General features: G+C 41.1%; 1 protein-coding gene across 3 annotated transcripts in view; it reads right to left on the bottom strand.

The window, feature by feature from the left end:
* Positions 1–14,386, bottom strand: part of LOC139420889 (potassium channel tetramerization domain containing 13) — a 42,232-nt gene that overhangs the window by 6,627 nt on the left and 21,219 nt on the right. For all 3 annotated transcript variants that reach the window (XM_071171284.1, XM_071171286.1, XM_071171285.1), the window contains one exon: positions 3,566–3,761. In XM_071171284.1, the coding sequence (XP_071027385.1) occupies positions 3,566–3,761 (196 nt within the window). The remainder of the gene's footprint in view (positions 1–3,565; positions 3,762–14,386) is intronic.

Below are 14,386 nucleotides of genomic sequence, written 5' to 3'. Positions count from 1 at the left end.
ACGCACACAACACACACCGAACAAAAATATAAACGCAACATGTAAAGTGTCGGTCCTATGATTCATGAGCTGAAATAAAATATCCCCCAAATTTTCCAGACGGACAAAAAGCTTTTCTCAAACAGGGTGTTCCAGTTCCCGCCAATATCCAGCACCTTCACACAGCCATTGAAGAGGAGTGGGACAACATTCCACAGGCTTGATCAACTCTATGCAAAGGAGATTGTGCTGCATGAGGCAAATGGTGGTCACACCAGATACGGACTGGTTTTCTGATCCACGCATCTACCTTTAAAGTATCTGTGACTAACAGATGCATATCTGTAATCCCAGTAATGGGAAATCCATAGATTAGGGCTAACCAATTGACACATTTCCTTATTAGAACTGTAACTCAGTAAAATCTTTGAAATTGTTGTTTCTATTTTTGTTCAGTATAATTTTGTTTAAAACAGTTTAGATTGCTCCTACAGTTTTGCGTCGGTGCTGCAGTGTAACTGACGCCCGGCCCAGAAAGACAATTTCCATAGACAGCCACATAGAAGTCAGACTAATAAGAGACTTCAGTCATCACTTTTGTGCACAAAAAATACATGGAATTATTCAAATAATTATCGCTGAAACAGATTTTCTTCATCACTCACAGATATTAACATTTTATGTTCATCCAATGTCTGCCATTCTTTGGATAACATGACAACGTCGTTGCTGTTCACGTTGCTAGTGCGCATTATAGATATGTAGTGGTGTAATACTGTTCAGGGAAGTCAGGAACCAATACACGCAGTCAGTCAGGAAAGCAAAGGCCAGCTTCTTCAGGCAGAAATTTGCATCCTGTAGCTCTAACTCCAAAAAGTTCTGGGACACTGTAAAGTCCATGGAGAACAAGAGCACCTCCTCCCAGCTGCCCACTGCACTGAGGCTAGGTAACACGTTCACCACCGATAAATCCATGATTATCGAAAACTTCAACAAGCATTTCTCAACGGCTGGCCATTCCTTCCTCCTGGCTACTCCAACCTCGGCCAACTTATCGGCAGACTCAGTAGCCTCGGTTTTTCTGATGACTGCCTTGCCTGGTTCACCAACTACTTTGCAGACAGAGTTCAGTGTGTCAAATCGGAGGGCATGCTGTCCGGTCCTCTGGCAGTCTCTATGGGGGTGCCACAGGGTTCAATTCTCGGGCCGACTCTTTTCTCTGTATATATCAATGATGTTGCTCTTGCTGCGGGCGATTCCCTGATCCACCTCTACGCAGACGACACCATTCTGTATACTTCCAGCCAGTCCTTGGACACTGTGCTATCTAACCTCCAAACGAGCTTCAATGCCATACAACACTCCTTCCGTGGCCTCCAACTGCTCTTAAACGCTAGTAAAACCAAATGCATGCTTTTCAACCGTTCGCTGCCTGCACCCGCACGCCCGACTAGCATCACCACCCTGGATGGTTCCGACCTAGAATATGCGGACATCTATAAGTACCTAGGTGTCTGGCTAGACTGTAAACTCTCCTTCCAGACTCATATCAAACATATCCAATCTAAAATCAAATCTAGAGTTGGCTTTCTATTCCGCAACAAAGCCTCCTTCACTCACGCCGCCAAACTTACCCTTGTAAAACTGACTATCCTACCGATCCTCGACTTCGGCGATGTCATCTACAAAATAGCTTCCAACACTCTACTCAGAAAACTGGATGCAGTTTATCACAGTGCCATCCGTTTTGTTACTAAAGCACCTTATACCACCCACCACTGCGACCTGTATGCTCTAGTTGGCTGGCCCTCGCTACATATTCGTCGCCAGACCCACTGGCTCCAGGTCATCTACAAGTCCATGCTAGGTAAAGCTCCGCCTTATCTCAGTTCACTGGTCACGATGGCAACACCCACCCGTAGCATGCGCTCCAGCAGGTGTATCTCACTGATCATCCCTAAAGCCAACACCTCATTTGGTCGCCTTTCGTTCCAGTTCTCTGCTGCCTGTGACTGGAACGAATTGCAAAAATCGCTGAAGTTGGAGACTTATCTTCCTCACCAACTTCAAACATCTGCTATCTGAGCAGCTAACCGATCGCTGCAGCTGTACATAGTCCATCGGTAAATAGCCCACCCAATTTACCTACCTCATCCCCATACTGTTTTTATTTATTTACTTTTCTGCTCTTTTGCACACCAGTATCTCTACCTGCACATGACAATCTGATCATTTATCACTCCAGTGTTAATCTGCTAAATTGTAATTATTCGCCTACCTCCTCATGCCTTTTGCACACAATGTATATAGACTCTCTTTTTTTTCTACTGTGTTATTGACTTGTTAATTGTTTACTCCATGTGTAACTCTGTGTTGTCTGTTCACACTGCTATGCTTTATCTTGGCCAGGTCGCAGTTGCAAATGAGAACTTGTTCTCAACTAGCCTACCTGGTTAAATAAAGGTGAAATTAAAAATAAATAAAAAATTATATATATATATATATATATATATATGATGTACTGCTGTATCTTTTGTTTTATATGTAAGTGTTTTAATATGTTTGGAGTCCATGAAGGTAATGGGGATCCCCAATAAATACAAAAGTTGGTCCAAATGCAACCTGGATATAGAGGGTCCATCTATCGGCGTACGCGAACATGAATAGATTACCTTGAAAACAAAAGGCAGACATATTGGGCGCAGTCTCCAGTTCTTATTAAACCTCAGGGACACAGCACAGAAAGGGTGAAGGATACGAGACCAAAAAGACATGAGAACGAGCGGACATGAACGCTAATAAAAATGGGAAAATAAATCATTATTCTTACGATTACAGGCATTTGGAATATCGCGCAAAAACATACATTCTAATTAATCCTATATCTCGCCCAGCCCTAACGGGTATTCTTGTAATCATTAAGGAGTGGGGAGTTTTTCAAGATAAAAAAAAATAAACAGAATGGAGCTTAGCAATTTAGTCTGCTTTCCACCAGACACTGGGAAATTCACCTTTCAGTAGGACAATAACCTAAAACACAAGGTCGAATCTAAACTGGAGTTGCTTACCAAGACCGTGAATGAGTGGCTGAGTTACAGTTATGACTTAAATAGCTTGAAAATACAAGGCAAACCCTGTAAATGGTTGTCTAGCAATGACCGACAACCAACTTGCCAGAGCTTGAATAATTTTGAAGAATAATAAAAATGGGCAAATGTTATAAAATCCAGGAGTGGAAAGCACTTCAAACTTATCCAGAAATACTCACAGCTGGTGAGTATTCCAAAGGTGACTAACATGTATTGACTCATCTAGTCAAGATACCGTTTTTTTTAGTAGTATGAATGTATGAAGTATGAATTTTTGTTCAACTTTGAAACAAGATTACTTTACGTCGTTACACAAAAATGTAAATTAAATCAATTTTAATCCCACTTTAACAGCAAAATGTGGAAAAAGTCAAGGGGTGTAAATACCTTGAAGGCACTGTATACCCTAACATTTACCTAAACCCTGATGTTGCTAGCCTCCATGTTAGTGTTTAAGCTGTGGAAGCTCAGAGTGAAATTGGTTTAATTGGGCTTACCTTGGTCTGTTTCTTCTCAGTTGCGTAGACAATAGATGTGCAGCACACCTCAGCGATCTTGCGGCCCTCACCGTAGAAGGACCAGCAGCAGATCTCGTCCCCGAGCACGTCCTTGACAAACAGGACACGCCCGTTGAAGCGCAGCCCCAGTTTATCAAACAGCTCAATGTTTTTCAGCAGGTTGTCGTCCGAGTTACTGAAGGAGAGGGAAAAGCAAGGAGTTGGGTCAATTCCTAAGACAGCACCATTGTCAACATACACATGCAGAGAGCATGAGATCCTGACTTGAGATGCATCACCCCTTGGCAACAATGCCTGACATACATAAAACACTGAAATCTCAAAGTGAAATATTTGGTTTTACATTTCTAAGAGTAACTAATGTAACTTTTTTGTTGCTTAGCTTAATTGTGGCAGTGCTTGCTAAAATAGAGACTTTGGGCATGAAATCACCTATAAAGTCAACAGCAGCTACAACATGACTACCTATTAGATATACCTAAACTCCTGGGCAATGTTCCCTCTAAGCTGCGCAACACGCGGCCACGCAACTCTCTCAGGATTTCCGCGCAGAACAAATGCTGGCCCGTGCAAGATCGAACTTAACTAAAGGGGCAACTCTAGTGTACACATTTCCTTAAACAGATCGTTTACTTCTAATGTGGGAATTGTGATCAAATCAACACTGTATCAGCAACTTTTAATGCAACAAACCTCAAGCTTGAGTCAGTGATTTTTATGTAGTAGGCGGTCTTTCAATCATCTGCTGTCGAATATGTGCTTTTGAGATCAAAGAGCAGATTTTGCAACCCTCACCTTGCACATTTGTTGATATTCTTTGCTATTTAGCAAGTTATTTGCCCAGTTATAGCATTTTTTTGGTCAGCAATGGGAGAGTGATTGCGTCCAATAAAAGCACAAAACATAAACATTTCTTGCCATCTTTCAAAAGAGAGTCAGGTAAGAGCTTAGATTTTGTCGTAAAAAAACAGTTTGTATTTTGAGACGGGCTTGAATATGCAAAAAGAAGCCAATAGGCAGAAGGTAGCCTACATTGTCTGATTCTCTATTGTATTAAAAAAATTACTTTGATTTTGTAAAATTTGTTTCTTGCAACATAGCCTACAACGCAATTTCCAGTCACCTATTACACCCTGCATAATGTTTTTTTAAAGTCTCATATAGCTAGTATTTCCTTATGAAAATGTTATGGGATGCATTTGCATTGTTTTTCCTTGTCAGGCCACTCTGATAAGCCTATTAGGATCAAATAGCCACAGTAGCCTACTTGGCCACCATCTAAAACGTCAACTTAAAGAAAGGGTAGGAGTTGAACTTCAAAGTAAACGTGTGCCGGAAGTTGAATAGAATGCTCAGTATTCAAGTTTCCAATCCCAAGACCTGAAATTTGCTCAGTGTGTGAAAAATGGAGGGAACATTGCGCCTGGGTATCAACAGTACCTGGGATGCTTTTGTAGTAGTATTAGTTGAGATAACAATTCAGAGCTATCTGAGTTCATTCCGATGAGAAATCAGGCCTGGGCTAAAGCAAGGAAAATAGACTTGTGTTGCCCTTATATTAACTTAGCCACTCCAAAATATGATTAAGAAAATATATAAAGTACCAGCCAAAAGTTTAGACACCTACTCATTCAAGGGTTTCTTTATTTTTGCTATTTTGTACATTGTACAATAATAGTGAAGACATCAAAACTATGAAATAACATATGGAATCATGTAGTAACCAAAAAAAAAAAAAAAAAAAAAAGTGTTAAGCAAATAAAAATATATTTGAGATGAGATTCTTCAACGTAGCCACCCTTTGCCTTAATGACAGCTTTGCACACTCTTAACATTCTCTCAACCATCTTCATGAGATAGTCACCTGGAACGCATTTCGATTAACAGGTGTACCTTGTTTAAAGTTAATTTGTGGAATTCCTTTCCTTCTTAATGCATTTGAGCCAATCAGTTGTGTTGTGACAATGTTGGAGAGGCATACAGAAGATATGGACTTGGTCTTTTACCAAGTAGGGCTATTATGGCAAGAACAGCTCAAATAAGCAAGGAGAATCAACAGTCCGTTACTTTAAGACATGAAGGTCAGTCAATCCGGAACATTTCAAGAACTTTGAAGGTTTCTTCAAGTGCAGTCGCAAAAAACATCAAGCGCTATGATGAAAATGGCTCTCACAAGGACCGCCACAGGAAAGGAAGTCCCAGAGTAACATCTGCTGAACAGGATAAGTTAGAGTTACCAGCCTCATAAATTGTAGCCCAAATAAATGCTTCAGAGTAACAGTAACAGACACATCAACTGTTCAGAGGAGACTCCGTGAATCAAGCATTCATGGTCAAAATATTGCAAAGAAACCACTACTAAAGGACACCAATAAGAAGAGACTTGCTTGGGTCAAGAAACATGAGCAACGGACATTAGACCGGTGGAAATCTGTTCTTTGAGTCCAAATTTGAGGTTTTGGTTCCAACCGCCGTGCCTTTGTGAGACGCAGAGTAGACGAATGGATGCTCTCTGCATGTGTGGTTCCCACCGTGAAACGTGGCAGTGGTGTGGGGAATTCAAGGCACACTTAGCCAGAACGGCTATCACATCATTCTGCAGCTACACACCAGCACATCTGGTTTGTGCTTAGCTGGACTATCATTTGTTTTCAACAGGACAATGACCCAACACCTCCAGGCTGTGATGGAGTGCTGTATCAGATGACCTGGTCTCTACAATCACCCAACCTGAACCCAACTGAGATGGTTTGGGATGAGTTGGATGCAGAGTGAAGGAAAAGCAGTCAACAAGTGATCAGCATATGTGTGAACTCCTTCAAGACTGTTGGAAAAGTACTCCAGGTGAAGCTGGTTGAGAGAATGCCAAGAGTGAGCAAAGCTGTCATCAAGGCAAAGGGTGGCTACTTTGAAGAATCTAAAATAGAAAATACATTGTAATTTCTCTCACTTTTTTGGTTACTACATGACCCCATGTGTTATTTCATAGTTTTGATGTCTCACTATTATTCAACAATGTAGAAAATAGTACAAATTAAAGAAAAACCCTTGAATGAGTAGGTGTCCAAACTTTTGACTGGTAGTGTATATAAACTCGGGATGGTAACGTTGTCAGTAAAAAAATATGAAGTATATAGAAAAGCTAATTGAGCTACATACAGTGGGGCAAAAAGTATTTAGTCAGCCACCAATTGTGCAAGTTCTCCCACTTAAAAAGACGAGGCCTGTAATTTTTATCATAGTTACACGTCAACTAAGACAGACAAAATGAGAAAAAAAATCCAGAAAATCACATTGTAGGATTTTTAATGAATTTATTTGCAAATTATGGTGGAAAATAAGTATTTGGTCAATAACAAAAGTTTCTCAATACTTTGTTATATACCCTTTGTTGGCAATGACAGAGGTCAAACATTTTCTGTAAGTCTTCACAAGGTTGTCACACACTGTTGCTGGTATTTTGTCCCATTCCTCCATGCAGATCTCCTCTAGAGCAGTGATGTTTTGGGGCTGTTGCTGGGCAACACGGACTTTCTCAACTCCCTCCAAAGATTTTCTATGGGGTTGAGATCTGGAGACTGGCTAGGCCACTCCAGGACCTTGAAATGCTTCTTACGAAGCCACTCCGTTGCCCAGGCGGTGTGTTTGGGATCATTTTCATGCTGAAAGACCCAGCCACGTTTCATCTTCAATGCCCTTGCTGATGGAAGGAGGTTTTCACTCAAAATCTCACAATACATGGCCCCATTCATTCTTTCCGTTATACGGATCAGTCGTCCTGGTCCCTTTGCAGAAAAACAGCCCCAAAGCATGATGTTTCCACCCCCATGCTTCACAGTATGTATGGTGTTCTTTGGATGCAACTCAGCATTCTTTGTCCTCCAAACACGACAAGTTTTAAAAAAAGAAGTTATATTTTGGTTTCATCTGACATTCTCCCAATCTTCTTCTGGATCATCCAAATGCTCTCTAGCAAACTTGAGACGGTCCTGGACATGTACTGGCTTAAGCAGGGGGACACGTCTGGCACTGCAGGATTTGAGTCCCTGGCAGCGTAGCGTGTTACTGATGGTAGGCTTTGTTACTTTGATCCCAGCTCTCTGCAGGTCATTCACTAGGTCCCCCCGTGTGGTTCTGGGATTTTTGCTCACCGTTCTTGTGATCATTTTGACCCCACGGGGTGAGATCTTGCGTGGAGCCCCAGATCGAGGGAGATTATCAGTGGTCTTGTATGTCTTCCATTTCCTAATAATTGCTCCCACAGTTGATTTCTTCAAACCAAGCTGCTTACCTATTGCAGATTCAGTCTTCCCAGCCTGGTGCAGGTCTACAATTTTGTTTCTGGTGTCCTTTGACAGCTCGTTGGTCTTGGCCATAGTGGAGTTTGGAGTGTGACTGTTTGAGGTTGTGGACAGGTGTCTTTTATACTGATAACAAGTTCAAACAGGTGCCATTAATACAGGTAACGAGTGGAGGACAGAGGAGCCTCTTAAAGAAGTTACAGGTCTGTGAGAGCCAGAAATCTTGCTTGTTTGCAGGTGACCAAATACTTATTTTCCACCATAATTGGCAAATAAATTCATTAAATCCTACAATGTGATTTTCTGGATTATTTTTCTCATTTTGTCTGTCATAGTTGAAGTGTACCTATGATGAAAATTACAAGCCTCTCTCGTCTTTTTAAGTGGGAGAACTTGCACAATTGGTGGCTGACTAAATACTTTTTTGCCCCACTGAATATATTTTAAAATAAGCTCATGTTTGAGAACGAACTCACCAAAATAAAAACCTAGAAAATCAGGGAGAATTTGAGTCACTCAGCATAAGCCATGGCAAAATGTCAAGAATTGCAGGAAATTAGGTTTAACCCTTAGAAACTCAGATCCAGTTTTCCTTGCATAAAAATAAAATCAGGAGTGATAGGACTGCCCAAGGAGACTCCAAATAACATACAGTATTTATGATATACAAAAAAATCTATGCAAATGTGAAATTGAGGATAAAAAGATTGCGGGGGCTTTGTTAGACCTCAGTGCGCCTTTTCACATTATCGATCATAGTCTGCTGCTGGAAAAACGTATGGCTTTACACCCCATGTTATATCGTGGATAAAGAGTTCCTCTCTAACAGAACTCAAAGGGTGTTCTTTAATGGAAGCCTCTCCAACATAATCCTGGTAGAATCAGGAATTCCCTAGGGCATCTGTCTAGGCCCCTTACTTTTTTAATCTTTACAAATGACATGCCACTGGCTTTGAGTAACTACTCACTATAGAGTGTAGTGCGTACGGCCCAGTACGTCACGGAGGCCAAGTCCTGGATGGCAGGAAGCCTCTATACCAGGCTGTCAAAGTAAGGCCCGAAAAATTGCCAAAGACTCCAGCCACCCTAGTCAGACTGTTCTCTATGCTACCGCACGGCAAGCGGTACCAGAGCACCAAGTCTAGGTCCAAAAGGCTTCTTAACAGAGTCTACCCCCAAGCCATAAGACTCCTGAAAAGCTAATCAAATGGCTACCTGGACTATTTGCAATGTCCCCCCACCCCCATTTTTACACTGCTGCTACTCTGTTTATTATCCATGCATAGTCACTTTACCTCTACCTACATATTACCTCAATTAGCTCGACTAACCGGTGGCCCCGCACATTAACCCTACACCAGTACCCCCTGTATATAGCCTCGCTACTGTCATTTTATTATTGCTCCTTAATTATATATATATATATTTTTTATTTTATTTTATTTTTTACTTTAACTTTTTTCCATAAAGCTGCATTGTTGGCCAAGGACTTGTATTAGTAAGCATTTCACTGGCTATTTGAAGAATCTGAAATATTTTGATTTGTTTAACACTTTTTTGGTTCCGACATGTTTCCACGTGTGTTATTTCATAGTGTTTATTATTATAAAACATAGAAAATAGTCAAAATAAAGAAAAACCCTTGAATGAGTAGGTGTCCTAAAACTTTTGACTGGTAGTGTATATATACAGTAGCTAAGAAAGAAATACTAAGTGTATGTTGTTTAACTGTTAGTAGCCTATGTGCCTCACCCTAATAATTTGGTCAATTTTCCCCTCATAATTTAGCCTACTGTTCTGACTTGGTGGTGCACATGTAGCCTGTTTTGGCGAAATGTCATCGAATATTGTAATAGGTTTCATTGTCTGTTTATATGCCCCCTTTATTTATCCTATGGTTCTGTCTTGGTGTACAGGATGAAAACTGTAAGAAAGGCCTGTGTTCTGAATTCTGTCACGGTACATGTGCAGTTTTTTAAATTTTTATATTGACTACGTCCGTCCTAACTCGCTCATTATTATCTTAAATCGACATTACGGATTGCTTCTTATACACTCGTTGTCCCCTTATGCCAGATTCTAAATCTCAATTGTCAGTAGAAACCACATTTGTTTAAGCAAGTCATCATTTCAGCTATGTTTTTTTGAAAGGCAGTAAATGAGGCTGAATGAACCGTTTCACTGCCAGACAAGCCTCCGCTGATAGCCAGGTGTAGTGGTAAGGTGTTGAGACAGCTTTATGTAGGCCCTAAAAGTTTGTTGGCACTGTTATAGTGCAATTAATGTATTGTTTAGTGTTGTGTAGTGGCTTTGCTGGCATGCATCCCCAAAAGTTTTTGGGGGAAGTTTGCCCCACCAATATTTACATGCTAAAACCACCACTGTGTTTGGCAGTGTGATAGACTTTAGTCAACAAAAAGCTGCTCTCTTCCTGGGGTCCAGCAAAACGAAGGCAGTTAATACCATTTTAAAAACATTACAATACATTCACAGATGTCACAACACACTCTGTGCCCTCAGACCCCTACTACACCATTACCACATATCTACAGTACTAAATCCGTGTATAGCGCGTATATTATCGTGTGTGTGTATGCATGTGTCTGTGCCTATGTATGTGTTGCTTCACAGTCCCCACTGTTCCACATAGTATTTTTATGTTATTTTAATCTAATTTGACTGCCTGCATCAGTTACTTGATGTGGAATAGAGTTCCATGTAGTACTGTGTGCCTGCCATAGTCTGTTCTGGACTTGGGGATTGTGACGAGACCTCGTGGCACGTCTTGTGGCGTACACGCGGGTGCCCGAGCTGTGTGCCAGTTGTTCAGACAGACAGATCGGTGCATTCAACATAAATACAAGTAGTGATGAAGTCAATCTCCCCTCCACTTTGAGCCAGGAGAAATTGACATGCATATAATTAATAGTAGCTCTCTGAGTATATCCAAGGGCCAACTGTGCTGCCAATTGCAATTTTCCTAAGTGTAGGACATGCCTTGTTGATAGTGTTGTTAAGACACTCCTTCCGTGGCCTCCAACTGCTCTTAAATGCTAGAAAAACTAAATGCATGCTCTTCAACCGATCGCTACCCGCACCCACCCGCCCAACTAGAATCACTCCTCTGGACGATTCTGACCTAGAATATGTGGACAACTACAAATACCTAGGTGTCTGGTTAGATTGTAAACTCTCCTTCCAGACTCACATTAAGCATCTCCAATCCAAAATTAAATTTAGAATCGGCTTCCCGATTTCGCAACAAAGCCTCCTTCAATCATGCTGCTAAACATACCCTCGTATCCTACCGATCCGTGACTTCGGGGATGTCATTTACAAAATAGCCTCCAACACTAGCAGATTGAATGCAGTCTATCACAGTGCCATCTGTTTTGTCACCAAAGCCCCATATACTACCCACCACTGCGACCTGTATGCTCTCGTTGGCTGGTCCTTGCTGCATATTTGTCGCCAAACCCACTGGCTCAAGGTCATCTAAGTCTTTGCTATGTAAAGCTCTGCCTTATCTCAGCTCACTGGTCACCATAGCAGCACCCACCCCTAGCTCCAGCAGGAATATTTAACTGGTCATCCCCACCTTTGGCTGCCTTTCTATACAGTTCTCTGCTGCCAATGACTGGAACGAATTGCAAAAATCATTGAAGATGGAGACATAACTCCCTCTAACTTTAAGCGTCAGCTGTACAAAGCCCATCTGTAAATAGCCCATCCAACCAACTACCTACCTCATCCCAATATTTGTTTGTTTTTCTGCTCTTTCGCACACCAGTATTTCTACTTGCACCTCATCTGCACATCTATCACTCCAGAGTAAATTGCTAAATTGTAATTACTTCGCTACTATTGGCTTTTTTATTGCGTTACCTCCTTAATTTTGTACACACATTTTTCTATTGCGTTATTGACTGTATGATTGTTTATCCCATCAGTAATTGTGTTGTTTTTGTCGCACTGCTTAGCTTCATCTTAGCCAGGTCACAGTTGTAAATGAGAACTTGTTCTCAACCGGCCTACCTGGTTAAATAAAGGTGAAATAAAATGTTCATTAAATAAAGAACGCAGAGCAGCGGTTTATTATGGATATCCTTCTCCCCAGCTTAGCTACTTTTGTATCAACATGTTTTGACAATCCAGGGTAACTCCAAGCAGTTTAATCATCAACTTGCTCAATTTCCACATTATTTATTGCATGATTTAGTTGAGGTTTAAGGTTTAGTGAATGATTTGTCCCAAAAACAATGCTTTACGTTAGAGAAATATTTAACGCTAACTTATTCCTTGCCACCCACTCTAAAACTAACTGCAGCTCTTTGTCAAGTGTTGCAGTCATTTCAGTTGCTGTAGTAGCTGACATGTGTAGTGGTGAGACATCAGCATACAAAGACACTGTGGCTTTACTCAAAGTCAGTGGTATGTCGTTAGTAAAATTTTTATAAAGCAAGGGGCCAGACAGCTACCCTGGGAAATTCCTGATTCAAACTGGAATATGTTTGAGAGGCATCCATTAAAGAACACCCTCTGTGTTCTGTTAGACAAGTAACTCTTAATCCACATTATAGCAGGGGGTGTAAAGCCATAACACAAGTTCTTCCAGCAGCAGAGTATGATTGCTAATGTCAAAAGCTGTACTGAAACTGAAGTCAGCCCACACAATCCTTTAATCATCAATTTCTCTCAGCCAATCAGTCATTTGTGTAAGTGTTGTGCTTGTTGAGTGTCCTTCCATATAAGCGTGCTGAAAGTCTGTTGTCATTCTTTTTCCTGTGAAACCAGCATTGCATCTGGTCAAACACCATTTTTCCCAGAAGTTTACTAAGGGTTGGTAACAGGCTGATTGGTAGGCTATTTAAGCCAGTAAAGGGGGCTTTACTATTCTTGGGTAGCGGAATGATTTTAGCTTCCCTCCAGGCCTGAGGGCACACGCTCTCTAGTAAGCTTAAATTGAAGAAGTGGCAATATCGTCCGCTATTATCCTCAGTGATTTTCAGACCCCGGTGGGTTGTCATTGTTGATAAACAATTTTTTCACCTCTTCCACACTGACTAAATCAATAGTTGTTTAGTGGTGTTAGATTCTGGATTAGAACTTGGAACATTATTATACGCAGAGGCATAGCATATAAAGGAGTGAAAGAGACTGGTTTTTACATCAGAAGTTAATCGTTATCTGTAGAAGACAGATGGCTTTGAAATGTGTTGGGTGTATGGGAAGAAGTCACAAGATTGCTATAGGGGAAGCGGACGGACATCTGTGGATTAGGTGAAGGATGGGTTAAGATCAGATCTGTTCCCCTGAAGGGAGAAATTATGGTTTATTACCCTATTAACCTGTTCCCGTCTAACCATTATATGTAAGGATTGGAGACAAGGAGGAGGGCCTAAATTGGAGTGTATATATATACAGTTGCAGTCGGAAGTTTACATACACTTAGATTGGAGTCATTAAAACTCATTTTTCAACCACTCCACAAATTTCTTGTTAAACTATTGTTTTGTCAAGTCGATTAGGACATCTACTTTGTGCATGACAAGTAATGTTTCCAACAATTGTTTACAGACAGATTATTTCACTTGTATCAATGTATCACAATTCCAGTAGGTCAGAAGTTCACATACACTAAGTTGACTGTGCCTTTAGAAAGCTTGGAAAATTCGAGAAAATTAGGTCATGGCTTTAGAAGCTGCTGATGAAGCTCCTGGTGAATTGCCATCATTTGAGTCAATTGGAGGTGTACCTGTGGATGTATTTCAAGGCCTACCCTCAAACTCGGTGCCTCTTTGCTTGACATCATGGGAAAACAAAAAGAAATCAGCAAAGACCTCAAAAAAAATTGTAGACCTCCACAAGTCTGGTTCATTCTTGGGAACAATTTCCAAATGCCTGAAGGTACCACGTTCATCTGTACAAAGAATAGTACGCAACTATAAACACCATAGGACTACGTAGCAGTCACACTGTTCAGGAAGGAGATGTGTTTTGTCTCCTTGAGCTGAACGTACTTTGGTGAGAGAAGTGCAAATCAACCTTGTGAAGATGCTGGAGGAAACGGGTATAAAAGTATCTATGTTCACAATAAAATGACTCCTATCGACAACCTGAAAGGACGCTCAACAAGGAAGAAGCCACTGCTCCAAAACCTCCATAAAAAAGCCAGACTACGGTTTGCAACTGGCCATGGGGACGAAGACAATACTTGTTGGAGAAATGTCCTCTGGTCTGATGAAACAAAAATAGAACTGTTTGGCCATAATGACCATCGTTATGTTTGGAGGAAAAGGGGGGAAGCTTGCAAGCCGAAGAACACCATCCCAACCGTGAAGCACGGGGGTGGCAGCATGTTGTGGGGGTGCTTTGCTGCAGGAGGGACTGGTGGTGCACTTCACAAAATAGATGGCATCATGAGGACAGAACATTAATGTGGATATATTGAAGCAACATCAAGATATCAGTCAGGAAGTTAAAGCTTGGTCGCCAATGG

Source organism: Oncorhynchus clarkii, chromosome 12 (assembly GCF_045791955.1).
Source record: "Oncorhynchus clarkii lewisi isolate Uvic-CL-2024 chromosome 12, UVic_Ocla_1.0, whole genome shotgun sequence".
NCBI lineage: Eukaryota > Metazoa > Chordata > Actinopteri > Salmoniformes > Salmonidae > Oncorhynchus > Oncorhynchus clarkii.
The sequence above is the reverse complement of the archived record's forward strand: the minus strand, read 5'-3'. Positions and strand labels throughout refer to the sequence as shown.